The sequence below is a fragment of the Pistacia vera genome, unplaced genomic scaffold, assembly GCF_008641045.1.
Source record: "Pistacia vera cultivar Batoury unplaced genomic scaffold, PisVer_v2 Contig591, whole genome shotgun sequence".
NCBI lineage: Eukaryota > Viridiplantae > Streptophyta > Magnoliopsida > Sapindales > Anacardiaceae > Pistacia > Pistacia vera.
Window position 1 is genome coordinate 58,987 of NW_022196436.1, and position 17,544 is coordinate 76,530.

The following is a 17,544-nucleotide window of genomic DNA, read 5'->3' on the forward strand; positions in this document are numbered from 1 at the left end:
CTAATAGGATTGATAGGTGTAATATGTATTGAAGTCGAAGGAGTCGAATAAGGATTCAATGTCGGAGGAGTCCATGCCAGAGAAGCATATGCCGTAGGAGTTGACGAAATATGAGTATTATGAGAAGTATTCATGCTTAGTGTCGATTTTTTTGACCCTTGTTCCTATTCTTATTAAACATCTAACATAGATAAAATAATTAATATCAAAGTTTTGGCTAGCTAATCATGCATGGATAGTTTTATAAAGCTGAACTGGTTAGTCTAGTACTTGAAAAATTGTGTTCATGAAATATTTAACGGAAAATGGTCATCATAATGTTTCCTTTTTTTTTTTTTTTATCCGTCCAACCAACTTTCAGATTTAAAAAAAAAAAAAAAAAAAAAACCTAATGAGATGAGAACATAATTCCGACTTCTAAATTGTATCTTAGTTTCTCAAAGTATTCCTCAATTTTGAATAACAAAACTTACACCGCCTAAAAATTATCTCAACTTATAAAGCACACACGAACAACAAAAGCCTTAAATTGTACTATTAACAAAGCCCTATCCTACTACTATCATAAATTAAAATTAACCAAAACTAAGCAACACTAATTGCCCTCAAATCAGCCAAATAACAACTCGAAGCATACACAAGGGAAGTCAAGAATCAAGTTTATACTCTGTCGAAATCTAGCTACTATAGAAATCAAATTACAAAACGACAAAGTTAAAACAATGAATTTAGTGCATAAAATGGAAATTAAAACGCACAATTGTCTTAAAATAAATTGCAAATCCCTAATTCAATTACAAAATAAAACAAATCATCAAAAACAGAATTCTAGCTACCAAAAAGAAATCAAATTACCAAACAACAATGTTGAAACGATGAATTCAATCCACCAAAAAAAAAAACAAAAAAAGAAATAAAATTCCAAATTTTTTTGAAACAAAAATAAAATGTTTAACCTTAATTTGCTGTGTTTCCCTACCAACCTTAGTAACGCGATTCGTACCTTAATGAATCGAAGCGCCAGAGAGAAAGAGAGTCTGAGATAAAATATGTTGGCGGGAATAAATTGAAAGGAAGAAGAATGATAATTGCGGCTATTTGTAACTTTCTTTTTAATAAAGAGATCATGATCATTTTAGGCGGCGGGTTTATGGGCATTGTGAGCTAGTTGGTTTCTGCAGATAATATTATATTAACCTAAACCTAAACCTAAACCTAAATAATATTAATAATAATAATAATAATATATCATTTTGGGTGGTAGGTTTATTGTTTTTATCTTCTTTTCTTTTTTTTATCAATCACTAGTGTATATCTTCATATTAGTAGATCTAATTTACATTATGGAGTAATAGAAATAAGGTGTATAAATGGAATGTTGATATCACTCGTGCTAGAATCCAGCTGTGAATATGGATAATTGCCAAGGTTTTAAAACGCGACCGGGAGAGTGACTTGGTTAGGTCATCGAGTTGGCCAGTCAAACCGGTTCAACCACTGGGTCGAACCGTGATGTCATCATGCTAATGTCAGCATGATAACGTCATTCTGATACTTTCCATTGAACCCGAGATTGTAGAGATTATTTATGTCAAGGCATACATCAGTTGATATTTGATGGCATAGTGAGAAGTGAGTTAATAATGGTGTGCTTCGACATCTAGCTGATAGGGAGGAGTGGAAAAAGTTTGATAGGTTATATCCATCATTTTCTAGTGATGCTCAAAATGTTTGATTGGGATTTGCTTCAGATGGTTTTAATCCTTTTGGTAATATGTCTAATTCGTATAGCATGTGGCCAGTTATTCTTGTACCCTATAATCTACCACCGTGGAAATGTATGAAAGAGCCATACTTGATGATGTCTCTTCTTATACTAAGGCCACAATCACCTAGTAGAGAAATTGATGTGTTTTTACATCCATTAATTGAAGAACTCAAAGAGTTATGGTCGATTGGTGCGTTGACATTTAATTTTTTGACTGGCAAGAGTTTTCAAATGCATGCTGCTCTCTTATGGACAATTAATGACTTTCCAGCATATGGAAATTTATCAGGTTAGAGCACTAAAGGTTATATAGCATGTCCAATATGTAACAAGGACACTTCATCTATGCGGTTGAGAAGTAAGATATGTTATATAGATCATCGATGATTCTTACATTCTAGGCATGCATGGAGACGGAGTCGACTACACAATAATAAACTAGAAAATCAAGTTGCACCAAGGGAGTTATCAGGGGTCGATATTCTGAATCAGTTAAAAAGTGTTGAGATGGTGAAATTGGGAAAGAACCCAAGTAATCAAGATAGAAAACGAAAACGTACACCAGTAGAATTGAATTGGACGAAAAAAAGTATTTTCTTCGAATTGGAATATTGGTCATCTTTGAAAGTACAACATAATATAGATGCCATGCATGTGGAGAAAAATATTTGTGATAATGTTGTTGGGACAATTTTGTGCGTTGATGGAAAATCGAAGGATACTGATAAAGCTAAAATGGATTTACGAGATATGAACATGAGGAAGGAATTGCATTTGGTGAAAATTGGCGATAGATACATTAAACCACGTGCAACATACACTTTGACACTATAGGAAAGAAAAGATTTTTGTAACTTTCTTAAGACAATTAAATTTCCTGATGGTTATGAAGCTAACATATCAAAAAATGTAAGTGTTAAAGATGGTAAACTTGGATCACTTAAAAGTCACGATTCTCATATTTTACTTCAACGAATTCTTCCCATTGGCATTCAAATTTTTTTGCCATGTGGCATTTATACTGCAATGGTGGAGTTATCTTGTTTTTTTCAACAAATTTGTGCAAAGTCAATTACAAAGATGTGTTGCACAAGTTGGAAGAACAAATCGTGTTAATACTTTGTAAATCAGAAAGGATTTTTCCACTGGCCTTTTTTTATATCATGGTTCATGTAACTGTTCATTTACCATGTGACGCAAGACTTGCAGGACTAGTTGGATTTCGATGGATGTATCAAATTGAAAGGGCTTTAGGAACTTATAAATCTTATGCAAAGAATAAAGCAAAACCCGAAGGCTCTATTGCCGAGGCATACATTGTTAATGAGTCATTGACATTTTGTTCTATGTATCTTCATGATATTGAGACTAAATTCAACCGACCAAAGTGTAATTTTGATGAGAATGACAAAGTTGGTGATGCATCTATTTTCATGCATAGAGTTAGTCCATATGGTGGGAGCCAACTGATTCAGTTACCACAAGCAGAAATTGAAAAAATACATTGGTACATTCTTAATAATTGTGTGGAATTGCGTGATTATTTAGAGTAAGTGATATTTTGCTAACCTTATGGATTTTTAACTTTGTTTAATCTTTTGTTATATCTTATGAAAAAATGTTTAGTGAGCACATGCTTGAATTAGAAAAAGAAAGTGAAGGCACTAATATTTCAGAGGTGGAAATATTGAAAAGGCAACAAAAATTGTTTCCTGACTGGCTTAAACATCGGGTAAGTCATCAACCATTTCAGAGTCTTATTATTTTTTATTTTTTTATGGTTTTCAACTTTCATATTGATCATATATTTTAATCATTTTTTTTTTTTTTTTTTGGTAGATGAAAGTGTTATGTTCTCAAGGAGCAATTAAAGCTACTGATGATTTGTATTCATTAACATGTAAGCCTGATAGACGAGTGTCTAAATATACTGATTGTATTGTTGATGGAGTACAATTCATTATGAAAGATCGTGATGATAGACTCACAACCCAAAATAGTGGTGTTTTAGTGTATGAGGAACTTGAAGATGATGATAATGGTGGTGGTGGTGGTGAGAGGAAGGAGTTTTATGGAATTCTTGATTCAGTTGTTGAAGTGAATTATATTTATGACAGAAGTGTGATTTTGTTTAAATGCACTCGGTTTGACACTGACCCTAAAAAGAAATTGGTGCGAAGGGATTTTCACTTTACAAGCATCAATGTGAGTCAAAAATGGTATGTCGATGATCCTTATGTGTTAGCATATCAAGCTAAACAAGTTTTCTACATTGATGATCCTAAGTTAGAAGCCAATTGGAAAGTTATACGGAAGGTACAACATAGGCATTTGTACGACATTCCTGATAAAATTGAGGAAGATCAATTGACAACGCATGATGCATATCAAGCCAATAATTTAGATGAATTTAGTTTTCTTATTGATGTGGAAGTTAATGAACAAGAAGAACTTCATAGGGTGGATGTGGAACCAGAGGTTGTTCAATTTGTGGAGCTAAGTAGTAGAGTTAGTGATGATGCTACCGGTTTCATAAATGATGATAGTGAAAATAAGATAAGTGATGAAAATTATACCACTGAAAGTGAAGATGTACAAGTTGAAGATGATATAGAGAACTAATAATATTTATTATTGTCGTGATGTGATTTTTCTTTGTGCATTAATTTTAATTTGTTTGCTTTAATATTAATAAATGTTATTAATTTAATGTACTAAATTTATTATAATAATATTATAATATAATAAAAAAACTAATACTAACAATAACCTAATAATAATAACAATAATAAATAATAATGATTCTAAACAGCAACAAACAAGTACCAAACTTAAGCTACCAATAATGGAAACTTGAAAAACAATTTACCCCATGCTGCTTTTCATATTTACAAAATAAATAACAATAATAATAATAATTTTGATTTCCTTTATTAATTACTGATTGGTTTTACGCTTTTAGTTATTGTCATATAAATATAAAATTATATTAAAAATTAAATTCTAACATACTAACTAATGGCAATGATTTTAAGAAAATTGAACTAATGGCAACGATTTTAAGAAAATTGACACCAAATTGTTTTCACAACAAAACATAGATTTCTTCTCAATATGTTTTTGGCGTTGTTTTTTATATTTCCGTCGCCAAAAATGTTTCTCGACGAACAATTTGTTGCTTAGCCAGATCGATTTTGTGTCGTTTTTTATATTTTCGTCGCCAAAAAAGGTTCCTGACGCACAATTTGTTGCGTAGCTAGGTGGATTTTGTGTTATTATTTATATTTTCGTAGGCAAAAACGTTTCCTGATGCACAATTTGTTGCATAGCTAGATGAATTTTGTGTCGTTGTTTATATTTGTGTCGCCAAAAACGTTTCCCAACACACAATTTGTTGTGTAGCCAGATGGATTTTGCATCGTTTTTTATAATTTCGTCACCAAAAAGGTGTTACGACAGGCCTTTTGTTGCGTAGCTAAACTTCGTTGGCATCGTTTTATATATTTTCGTCGCCAAAAACATTTTATGGCACTGTACATTTGCGTTGCTAAATATTTTTGGCTACGTTTTTGTATTATTTTCGTCTCTTAAAAGTATCCACGGCGACATATAATTACATTGCGAAACAACTTGGGCGATGCTTTTTTTATTTTCGTTAGCAAAAATATTGTATGACGAATTATGTCATCACTAAGTTCGTCGCCAATTTGCTTCCCGCCATCTTGTGCGAGGATTAGAAAGTCCGCGAAACTATTGGCAACCAATTTCATATTTCGTCGCTAATAGTTATCTTTGGCGACGAATTTTGAAATCATCGCTAACAAAATTGTAGCTAAAAGTTCTTTTTGTTGTAGTGATTGTTTGTAAACTCATGTTTAGTACATTAGCTATCTTGAAAACACTAAACTTCATTGGTTAATTGTTTGTATCATGACATCAAGATTATTAAAGCTATTGAAGTTTGATAAAGTTGATATAGATAAATATCTCATATGGAAGCTTTTAATCAAGGTTCCCAACTTTCATTAAAATTATTATTAGAGGTCAAGATGAATGATATGGATTATATGAAATGTAATTGTTTGTGATAACTTTTGCTTTCTCTTAATAAAGTTGTACTCATTTGTTATAGATGAGTGTTTAAAGTTAAAGGGATTAAAAAGTATATTAAAATGCTTTAAGGCTAAATTACTAGCTATGAGCTTCACATAATATATTTCATAGAAATGGCATTTCTCTTATGTATTCTAATGTCTTTTTTGTAAAGATTTTTATACCACTAGTTTTTTACCTTAAACATCATATTTATGCTCGCATATATTTTAAGGTCAGTGATAGGAAAATTAATTTACTTTTGGGTGACTATATTGGATAGATTATCTTTTATCTAGATATAGATCATTGAGTGGTATTAAAGAAACTTATTAGATATTTATTAAACACCATATATTTTATGTTCACATGTGATAAATCTAATCTTTTGAGAGGTAATTAGATATGGTGAGCTGGTCATACCAAACGCCTCATTTTTTTTTTAATAAGTTTTGGTATATATAAGAATCAGCTATAACAACCACTGTAGCATGTATTCAATTATAATCATAATTCTTGACCCCATATATATATATATATATGGGGTCAAGAATTATGATTATAATTGAATACATGCTACAGTGGTTGTTATAGCTGATTCTTAACCAAGTTGTTAAACTTGTTAATTACTATATACAAGTTGATAACATGTGTTTTTAGTTTTTGATGCACTTGATTAGTGGGAGTTTTCTTCAGTTGATTACATGATATCCTTTGGATTTGTAATAAACTGGATATCATATCTATATTTGTGGATTACATGACATTATAAGAAACAATATGATATTTTTATTATATAATGTCATATGCGCACGAAAGATATTCTACATTGTGACATGTTGAACTAAAGGTTGATGACCTCATTGTTTATATGAGTTGTTTGCTTGTTTTCTTGTATGGAAATGTTTTATTGTCACTTTGGATTCATACGGTTTTGCTTCCATTATAAGCGATTGTGAAAGTTTAATATGAACATTTGAGGATTGTTGTAGAGTACAATAATTCTAATTTTACGTTGGCTGATCCTCTAACTAGAGGACTAAGACCTGTTATTTTAAATGTCATGTATATAACATGGGCATTTTAGGTCTTTTGATATTTTGGGTTAGTGGGAGTTTGACATATTTTTTGTTGACTTTATGCCATTTTATTTGGATCATGATCATTGGTTTCTGTATACTTGTGTACATATACATATACACATGCGCATATGGATGATGAAATACAACATTGTGTCTTAAGAATAATGTTTCTCTTGAGAATGACAGTTGTATATGGTTGGTGAAATATAACATTGTGTCTCAAGAATAATATTTCTCTTAAGAATGATAATTTTATAGGTATGTTTCATGGTTGGATATCTTAAGGTTTATTGATTGAAACATACAAGCTTCGTTGGAAGATATGAGATTTTTCTAGCTTTTCTTTAAAGCATAAAGGTTATAGAGAAATCATAAAGAGGACTTACATGAAAATAGCCCATGTTTATGATCACTTTGTTGGGTGCTATTCTCGCCACACTCCCAGATTACTGATCAATGTGATTTGATTATTAGTAAGTGTAATCATGGGTTGATCTTATGTTGATTGAAGAAGTAAAAATTGTCTTGATTCATTATTGATAATCATATTGACTAGATTGTTAGATGAAATGTTATCTCTAAACTACGTTATTTTTTCAAAATAGTGGCCACTTTAAAGTTAAAAATTGTGTTTAGCCGAAAGTCAAAATTGTTTTCTTTTCTTAAAATAAAATAATTAATGTTGCCCAAATGGGAGAATATTAGAAATTTTCCTAATTGTGGGCTAACATCAATTATAATTTTATTTTATGTATAGTCCAAATAAGATATTCAAATGGGCTTTTTGTGATTGTTCTAAAATTGTCTAATACACTTTATTATAATAATCTGGGTAGACGACTAATATGGCTTGGTCATTTAATGCGCTTTAGATTTTATTGGGCCTTTAATGAGATGACCCAATTAACCAATATTAAAATTGGCTAGGTCTTCTTTCCAAACCCATCAGAACAACTTAACTCATTGTAAGTCGTCATTCCGTATGCGTCATTAGAAAGGATGACCTAAGGTTTTTATCGCTTTACTTGCCACTTCTTCTATAAGGAATTCAAGAAAAAAAAATCATGACATAAATAAGTTTATCTATAACCTTTAATTATTAATTATGTATTATATAATCTATGTGTTGATCTTTTGACATATTGTTGATTATGACTGGATTCTATTCTTATTGTTTGATTGAATGTTGATAGAATTCATATATACTTTTCTTACATTTTCTTACATCAACAACTCGACAAACTTATGATGACAGTTGGCTCGTCAAAAGCTATCAAATCTTGAGCTAGCAGTTACAAGATTTGGAAGACAATTATCAAGATGATGACTTTATTGAAAATAATTATTATCAAGAAGAATGACTCAGTTAAACTTTGTCCACACACAATCTTTATTACCTTCACTGTCTCAAATTATTCTCATCGCTTTTGTAAAAGTAAGATAGAAAAGTCCTCTATCTACTTTTCTTTATTACTTTTGACTTTCTGTATATTCTAGAATTTTGTTGGACTCCAACCTTTTTTAAGTCCGATTTAGGTTTGAATATAAAAACGGATGCATGATTTAGCTTAGGTGTGTTGTGCTTTTTCTTGCCTAAAGCCCCTGTAAAATCTTTCAACCAACTTGATAAAATAAGAAACATAACAAATTAAAACATACTAAGATTAGGACAACAATTTTACATAATATATTCCTTCATAATTCTACAGTTAAAAAAATTTTAAATTTAAGTTCAAGGGATCTTAATTTTTGTTTTTCATTTTCCATTGACAAAGACAACATAGCAAACAGAGCATATGAAGACGGATATAAAAGTGTTGAAGTTTGAACTGCTAACAAGTAAAACCGCTTTTGATTCTTTGCTCTTGACAGTTCTGGGATTCCTTGACACTTTTTTAGAACAATAATACTATACTTACAAAAAATTTTTACAAAGATTTTCATACAAAGTAAGGTGACAAAAAATAAATGAAAGAGTGAAACAAAAAGTCAAACTCATTAAATTCATTTTTTACCACATCACTTTGTATAGAGATCTTTGTAAAATTTCTTTATAAGTGTAGTATTACTCTTTTTAGAATATCAAAAAATTTAGACAATATTATTGGGTCCGTTTGCTTTATTATTTTGGATATGATTTTGGGAATAATATTGGGTAGTTGAATAGGAGAGTATTACGAGGTAAAATTTAAAAATTTATAAAAAAACCCCCTAGGTTTGCTAATTTAATAAACACCCCAATATATTAAAATATTGTAAAATGACAAAAACACCCTTACCACCGGCAATGCCAGATTCCAGCCACCACCATCGGAATCTGGCCGGAAAATTGTGTTACACCACAGACCAGTCGGATTTGGCCGGTAGGGCGTTGATATGGTCTTTTCCGACCAGATCCACCACTGATCTAGCCGAAAAAGGCCAGATCTACTGCCAGATCTGGCCGTCTACGGCCAAAAAACTCCATCTTTGGCAGTCAGCGATGACCAAAGATACGACAGCCATTTCTTTGGCCGGCGCTAACGGCCATATCTGGCCTTTTCTGGCCAGATCCACTGTGGATCTGGCCAGAAAAGGCCAGATCGATGAATTTACGATGGTGGTGTAGACCGTTGTGATAGATTCTGGCTACCACCGGCGGTGGTTGCCGGAATCTGGCAAGTATGGGTGGGTGGGGGTATTTTTGTTAAATTTTAAACTTTTTTGGGGGGTATTTGATGAAATTAATAAATTGAAGGGGTTTAAAAGTAATTAAAAAATAGACTAATGTTTCTAAAATAATGTGACAAACAATATTTGGGGAATAAGATTGGGAATATGGATAGAAATAATAAGCCAAACAGAGTCAATATCATTCTTGATTTTTTCTTGACACTTTGATTAATAGTCAAGGAAATTGAATACTTATTAAAAATAATTTAATTAAAAAAAAAATATCACAAGACTCAATTTTTTGGATGAATTTAAAGATTACTTTCGTTATGCATAAAATATAAATTGATACTAAAACGGGTAATAAAATACATTTAAAAAGTATGAGGGGTCATAAAAAATCTGGTTAGGCTCAATATTGTTTTTTCTTGAAACTGTAAAGGGGCGAAAGGATATTTTATTATGTAAGTGATTAAATCACCTGTTTGGAGATGCAACAACGTCGTTTTGAAGCATTTCATTTCATTTTCATATTCTCTCTATCAAAAGCCTATGCCTATCCTCATTTGGACACTGTGAAGTGTGAAACTCTCCATTGATGTTTTAACTTTTATTTATAAGTTTTTGCAGATTTACTTGCTATGTACTGAGTTTAAGTAAAAATGGCATCCTCATCGGCTACATGGATATATCAAGGTCTGTTTTTGTTAACTATATCTTACTTTATATTCAACTTTTAATTATTTTTTTTTTTTTCTATTTTGATAAGATATTGTTACTTCTTTAGTGTTGATGATAACCGAATCTGAATTATTTGTTATTAGTAAGCTTTCCTTATTTTTGGGTCTAACAGGTAGAGGATTGAGAGGTTTTGTATATCAAGACGATTTTGTTTCTAGCAAGCCAAATTTCAATCGCTTTCAGGTTTTTCTTTCTTCAGTGTTTTTAATCTTTGATGCTAATAAATATCACTTTTGATAGTTATCTTCTGAGTTTTTCTTGTTTTATGCCATCAAAAGATCACATGAGAAAGCTCAAATACCGCATCTAGTGATGCTCCAAGTTGAGCTGAATATGGGACCTCTTATATATTCCCAATGCCTCACTCCAACACAATCACACTTATACCTGTGTGGTTTACTTTAGTTTTGGGGTTGCGAAACTCCAATTATTTTCTTTTCATATGAAGCGATTCCTTTTATAGCTGAATAAAATTGATACATATCTTATGTGGTAGCTGGGAAAATGTAGAAAAGTAAGGCAAATTGTAATTTTAAATCATATTCAAAATAATGAAGATGCTAAGAAATAAAACATATTTTTTTTTTTTTTTTTCTCAGACCCTTCTACCTAATCCCCTAAAAAGAGAGGAAAAACATAAAATTGTGATCATTTAAGTCTAATATAAAAATCTTGGTTGCTGGCATGCACTTCTAATTTCTAATTGAAACTATGATAAACACAATATGCAAGGTTCTAAGTACTTGGTTTTCTTGGCAGTCAAACAGTTATTTACTTAGCTTTCTTCTTATATTTTTTTTTTCTAGAGTTTGAGAACATTATTTTCTGTATTCTTCAAAATTTGGCTAATTCTTCAATACTGGGTCCTGCTACTACTTGGTTATTGCAAACTCTGAGCCTAGAGGATTTATTAAATACTATAATATCCGAACATGTCATTTACGTAATGATATTACTTTATTCTTCTCTTATATAGCTTCACTTGTTATATTTTAGCCATTTAGTAGGTGCTACTTATGTCTTTTTATAATTTTCTGTAAATGGTACAGAAATCATTGGTAGGTTCATTTCCCACTGGAATATTGCAAGTTAGTGTTGGTTTGAAAAATCCATCAAGGAGAGTTTCATTACTTTCACCTATAAAGTGTGAGAAGAAGGATGAACCAATTGAATACGTTTCTGTTGAGCGTCCTCCCTACTATAGTTACTTGGACTCAACATCTGGCCAACTTGAGCCAGCTTCTGGTGCCCGTGCAAGTATTCCGGGAGAAGAATACTGGCCAGAAGGCACTGCTAGTCGAGTTAGGGCTGCCAGTGCTCCTGAGCCGATGGGTGAGTCAACAGGATTGCCTTCTTACGGAAAACATCCTGGAAGTAGGAGGAAGAAGTATAAAACATCTGTTGCTTCTCGTGGAGCTTCTGAAGTGAGTGTGGAATCAAGGGATCCTGTGGAACCTGAAATTTCTGAAGATACAACGGAAGACCCAAAAGACACCTCATCCGAGTATGTTGTTTATCAGACAGAACCTGTGGAAGAAGAAGAAACTGGGTATGAATTAGACAAGAAACTTGGACGTCCTCATCCCTTCATTGATCCTGAAAAGAAGAACACAATAGAGGAGCCGCTAACAAGTGAAGAACTATGGTGGAACTGGAGAAAGCCAGAGAAGGAACAATGGTCCAGATGGCAAAGACGGCGACCTGATGTTGAAACGGTTGGTGGAAGTAATAAATTCCTTTAAAACAATGCAAGCTTCTTTGACTGATAAGCTTCTTCCTATTTTGGTTTAATTGTGCTTTGTTTCAATGATGGATTGGTGTCCCATGAGAGTTGGAGAGAGATAGATCCAATTTGATTATAGTATTTTGCTGCCTATAATACAGTGTGGTCAGATTTCATGTGAGTCATAATAACCAAATGATTTGGTTGTGTACATGTTTGATCGCATGTGCTTTGAGAGGGAAGGCTTTGAAGCTTGTGATTTTGGGGGCTTAATTTCCTGAGGAATTTGGGGTAAAGAATGAGATTGCCTTATGCTTTTTTGTTTTTGTGATTCAACATTGTTCTATCATAACATGGCTGATCTCAAAAATGTTTTTTAAAAATATCTGATGACAATTGTTTATAAACTAGCCGGATCCTTGTCTAAGTGCAATAATTGGGGTTTCTGAACGTCAATAAATTTGCTGCATGTTGGATGATAATTCAGTTGATGCACACAGTAATAAGTTATTCAGTATTTATTGAGTTTTTGGACTAAACCTATGAGATCCTTTTCAAATGTATGTTTGGCACATTCATAGATGATTAAGTTCTTGCTTAAATGGTAATAAATTTCTTCTTTCTTGACTATGGTCTTAACTATCTTTAATTTTTTTGTTGTAGGTTTTTCTCAAAGCGATGGCTGAGACTGGGCAAGTAAAGCTTTATGGTGATCATCCAACATTAACAGAAACTTCTCTTTACAGAGCTAGACGACATCTTTTCAAGGAAGAAAGGTTCTTATACATATGTAAAGTCATGCATACAATGAAAATTTGAATGTCTCTTGATTCCAGGCTTCAGGATTTATTGACATCTCTTGTGTCTCTCTTATCTCTTTTAAATGCATATACACAGTGGTTTTCAGTTAAGAAGATTTAAGACAGAATATATAGAATGTAAGCTAAGAGAAATTAGATTTCCTCCCATTGGACAAAAGAAAAGAGAAGTTGCAGTATACAACGATGTGTTTAGTCTACACTGGTAAAATTAGGATCAAAAGTGAGGTAAAGTGAACATTTCATAGATGAATGACATTACAATCAAGGACAGACAATAATTGCTTTTTTGAGAAAGTCTGGGTGGTACCAACAAGTACAAAGTGTCAAGAAATTGACTAAGTTATAAGTTAGTTCTTCTGTGTGCAATAACATCTTTTTGACGCATTTGTATGAAGAAGTGATTAGATTTAGTTCCTAGGCACCAGAAGGAAAGAATATGGATCATGACAGTCAGGAATAACATGATTTCCAATAATTGAATGGGTCAAATGGGGTTGAATGTAGAGATCGATTAATGTTGTTGACCCAAAGTAGCTAGCTGGAAACTTGATATTTGTTCACTTGTCTAGGATAACCACTAAAGGAAGTTGGTAGTTTTAAAAGCCTAAAAGGAAAGATCTGTTTAATAAAAAAAGTTATTATCTGAACTAATAAAACCATGTTCAGTAACTGAATTACAAGTGCTTTGAGAATAGTTAAATATCTAACTAATTGTTACTAATTAACTGGTCTGGCACAGTTTGGAATATTAAAAGGGGACAGGTTGTCATTTAGTTCTCTTAGACAACTGAAGAATTTATATCTTCTCATAAACCCTGAAAAGTCCGGAAAATACATACAAGCATATATTTACGCATTGGTCTTTTCATCTTCTTGTGCATCATTTTTATAATAGTGCAAGCAAGTTTATGTAGTGAAGTTTCTGTTCATTTTGTAGACTGCAAGCTGAACAAGAGAGACTAGAGAAAATAGGACCAATTGCATACTACTCGGAATGGGTAAAAGCATGGAAGAGGGACACTTCACACGAAACTATTCAGCAACATTATGAGGAGACTGGTGAAGATGAAAACATGCAACTAATTGAAATGTTTAGTCATCAAACAGATCGAGAATTTCGCATAATGATGGGGACTGATGTTCGTATCAAGAGGGATCCCCTAGCAATGCGAATGAGAGAGGACCAAATAAAGCAAAGTATTTACTCCATGGACTTCTTAGTGCATTATGTCTGCTGTCTTTTTTTTTTGTCGTTGTTATTATCATGTTCTCTTATAACCTCAGTCTTCCTTTCTGATCTAATAAAGCTCATATTTTGGTTCTCACAAGTATGATATTATACAAGTTAGTTAAATGGCATTCATTTATTTAACCCAAATATATTTTGACTTTTCCTGAAAAAAAGAAAATGATTTTACCTCCTCCATTCTCTTTGTCAGATTTTCGTATTACATTTTCTCAGCATTGGCTGTAGTTATAGCTGTAGGATATGATTAATGTCAGATTCCTGGAATACATTTCACCAGAAACATATTTCCAAGAATGAAAAGCAGAGCATTTCTATGCTGTTCCAGGACTGGTATGCTTTTGGAAAACAGGAATCTTTAAAATGTTTTTAACTATTATTTTATTTTATTTTTTTACTTTTTATAAATAATATGCATCGAAATAAATATTTTTTTTGTCTTCTAGTGTCCTTAACATGTGCCCCTTAGGGCACACGTTAAAACAACCCTTTATTGCAAACTGGGATACACACGAAATCATGTGGAAAACATTTTATGTATGATCTGTTCGATAACAGTCATGAAAACAGTAAGTTAACTACTTCTCTAATCAAGAATACAGAACTGTTTTTGATCAGAAAAATCTTTGAAACAAACCAATGTTGCCTTTTGCTTTTCCATTCTATAATATGTATTGATTTTGTGTGATAACATCCATCCTTGTGTAGTATGTCACTTCATTTACCATTTACCATTTCTCATGATCTTGATCTGGTAGATATTCTCATTCTCTCTTTCTTTCTTCTTATTCAAAATTGGACCAACTTTAAAGGTTTGCCATTATCATTTTTATTCTGACCAGAAATTTTGAATAAATTCATTACGGTTGACCATAACGTAGTGCTCCGATGATTATCTTTGCAGTATGGGGTGGAGATCCTGTGTATCCAACTGTGAACTACATTCAAGATCCAGATGAAGTGATTGATTACAGGGGTCCAGATTTTCATGAACCAACACCAGATATGCTTGCTTATCTGAAGGAGGTTAATTTTTTATTCTTTAACCCTTGTTTTTGGCTATTATGTTCTCCTTGAGTTGCTGCAAACAGGTTAATAGGCTGGTATTTTGGAGATCATCTATTATAATATGGCTCCTATCACTCCATTTATGAAGCTGGATTTTAGTTTCTTGGCAAAAGTCAATTGTATATTGCGTTTGTTCAGTCGTCGTGGTAATATAATTTGTAACATTTATGAGACGATGAAAACTGTTTTGCTGATCCCAATGATGCCACAAGGATGGTTGGCACCAGCTAATTCTTAGATCTTATCAGTTAGATCTTCAAGGATTAAGCTTGACAAGCTTTTTGGGTATTTTACTTCAATTATTAGTAGTTTCTTTGATTTCGACATGCTCCATTTTACATGAAGTTCCTCTTTAGTTGTGAGAGTACAAAAGATATGATAAATATAATTGTTTGATGATCTTGTTATAAATGCTAAAAATTTTCATTCCTTTCTTTCGTTTGACTCATTAATGGTTTGAAGTACAGCAATACATGGAGAACAGTTAAGTATTTGTAATGGCAACTTAGTTTTGTGTTAGTCTTCAAGTGTTGACTTTTGCTTAATTTGGGCAGCATGGAAAAATCATATCACGAGAACAGCTTAATATGCTTCTTTCAAAAGAGAAGACTGAAGAACTTGAGGTAACAAAACCTTTTGTACTGGCTAGCATATCATGTGTACTAGCACATGTCTTTTATGTTAAAAAGAAATTTTCTTCATGTTCTCTCTATATTATATGTAATGTTGTCGGTTTTAAACACTTTGAAATGTTAAAAAATTCATTACTTAATGTTGAATTCGTTTTAGCAATGATCAACTTTACCTAGAACAACTAATTATTGTTGGTTTCTTGATGCTTGCTGTGGACACAGATGACTGATATGGATGACGCGATAGCACGAGCTGTTGACATTGGTGAAAAGGAGGTGAGTGCCATTGACTTTTCTAATTTTTATTTTCACCACCTATTATTTTAATTTTATCTGGAGTTGATGTAAAAAGACTATAATAGGTTTATTTATCTTACGAATTGCTTTATCAAAGTTCTTAAAGTCTTTTTTGCCTCAAGTTGTTTTACAATTTATTTCCTATTTGATTAGGATTTGGATTTTATTTCATAAGCCTTTGAATAAAGGTTACAATTATTATTTTTGATAGGCTTGCATTGTTTGTTAAATATGAGGATTGGTTTTCTCCCTATGCATTATGTATTTCTTTCTTAGCTCTTCCCCTTTTTTTTTAATGTTTCTAATTTGTATGGAGTTTTTCCCTCTCCATGTTGTTCTCTCTTATCTATCTTTAGTCTCTCTATTTCTAAATTTTCTCCATTTCAACTAGTCTATCTATTTCTATCTCTGTTCTAGTGACAGGATCCAATAATTGTCATATTATAAATTTCCTACTCTAATTGTGGTTCTCTTGTGAGTAATTGCATTTTATTTTTGCTCTCATCTGCAATAGGAGGAAGGAGAAGATAGTGAGGCTGAAGGCGATGAAGAACAGGAGAAAATTTCGCGAAATTGGAGCGTTCTGAAGAGTACTCCACAGCTTCGAAAGTCAAAGGTAATTCTGTTTCTTGATCTTGTTACATTTTTATTTGTACCACGAGCTATGTTGTTTATTGTTGATTGATTTAATTAAACATAGTTTCATACGTAAGTCTACATCTCATTTATTTTAATGGGTAAAGGAACATAATGAGAGCAAGAAAGCTTAAATATAAATGCATACATTCATTCTTCTGCGCTTCTTGTTAAATATGTCAATTCATTTTTTTATTTATTTCAAGGCAATATATGTAATCAAATTGTGTTATCCTTAAACCTACAGGCTAAGCCCAAGAAGGACGATCCCATGTCTCTTGATGAGGCTATAGACGATTCGGAGAACTTGACTGATTTTCTTTTAGATTTCGAAGAAGAAGAGTGATGCTTACAGCCAAGATGATTCATTTAAATGATTTTCTTTTAGACTTTATTATTCTTGCTAAAAAACAATTGGGTTAATGTGAGCAAGCCAAGTTCATAATTATAAAGCTAGTTGTTGTTGTGTAAATTGTCTAGTAGAAAAGGTTTATTATAATTTTTTACAATGATGTTATAACTTGTAGCACCGCACAAGAGGGCCACTGCCTTCATGACAAAATCTCTTTCATTTTTCTGTTTGACCTTGTGATGCAGGGAATTTAGATTAGTTATTATCTTAAGCCTCATTTAGATTAAGAGATTCTAAATGAATGTTTTTGTTAAATCAATGGATTTTGGAAAATTCATCACCCTTTAGAATCCTTCATTTTTTAGGGTTTTAAAATCTCACTTGATAGGTGAGAGTTTGCCGAATCCATCAATTTTAATAAAATGAGGAATTTT

General features: G+C 32.1%; 1 protein-coding gene across 2 annotated transcripts; it reads left to right on the plus strand.

The window, feature by feature from the left end:
• Window positions 1-10,132: 10,132 nt before the first annotated feature.
• Window positions 10,133-17,335, plus strand: LOC116109950 (protein PLASTID TRANSCRIPTIONALLY ACTIVE 12, chloroplastic-like). 2 transcript variants are annotated; one of them, XM_031396187.1, is made up of 10 exons: window positions 10,133-10,290; window positions 10,448-10,518; window positions 11,385-12,050; window positions 12,722-12,834; window positions 13,817-14,076; window positions 15,030-15,151; window positions 15,748-15,816; window positions 16,048-16,101; window positions 16,637-16,738; window positions 17,000-17,335. In XM_031396187.1, the coding sequence occupies exons 1-10, from the start codon at window positions 10,257-10,259 to the stop codon at window positions 17,102-17,104; spliced, it is 1,596 nt and encodes a 531-aa protein (XP_031252047.1). In that variant the 5' UTR covers window positions 10,133-10,256; the 3' UTR covers window positions 17,105-17,335. The 2 variants fall into 2 exon arrangements, with proteins under 2 accessions (XP_031252047.1, XP_031252048.1); XM_031396188.1 differs by having other exon boundaries at window positions 10,134-10,290; window positions 17,006-17,335.
• The last annotated feature ends 209 nt before the right edge of the window (window positions 17,336-17,544 follow it).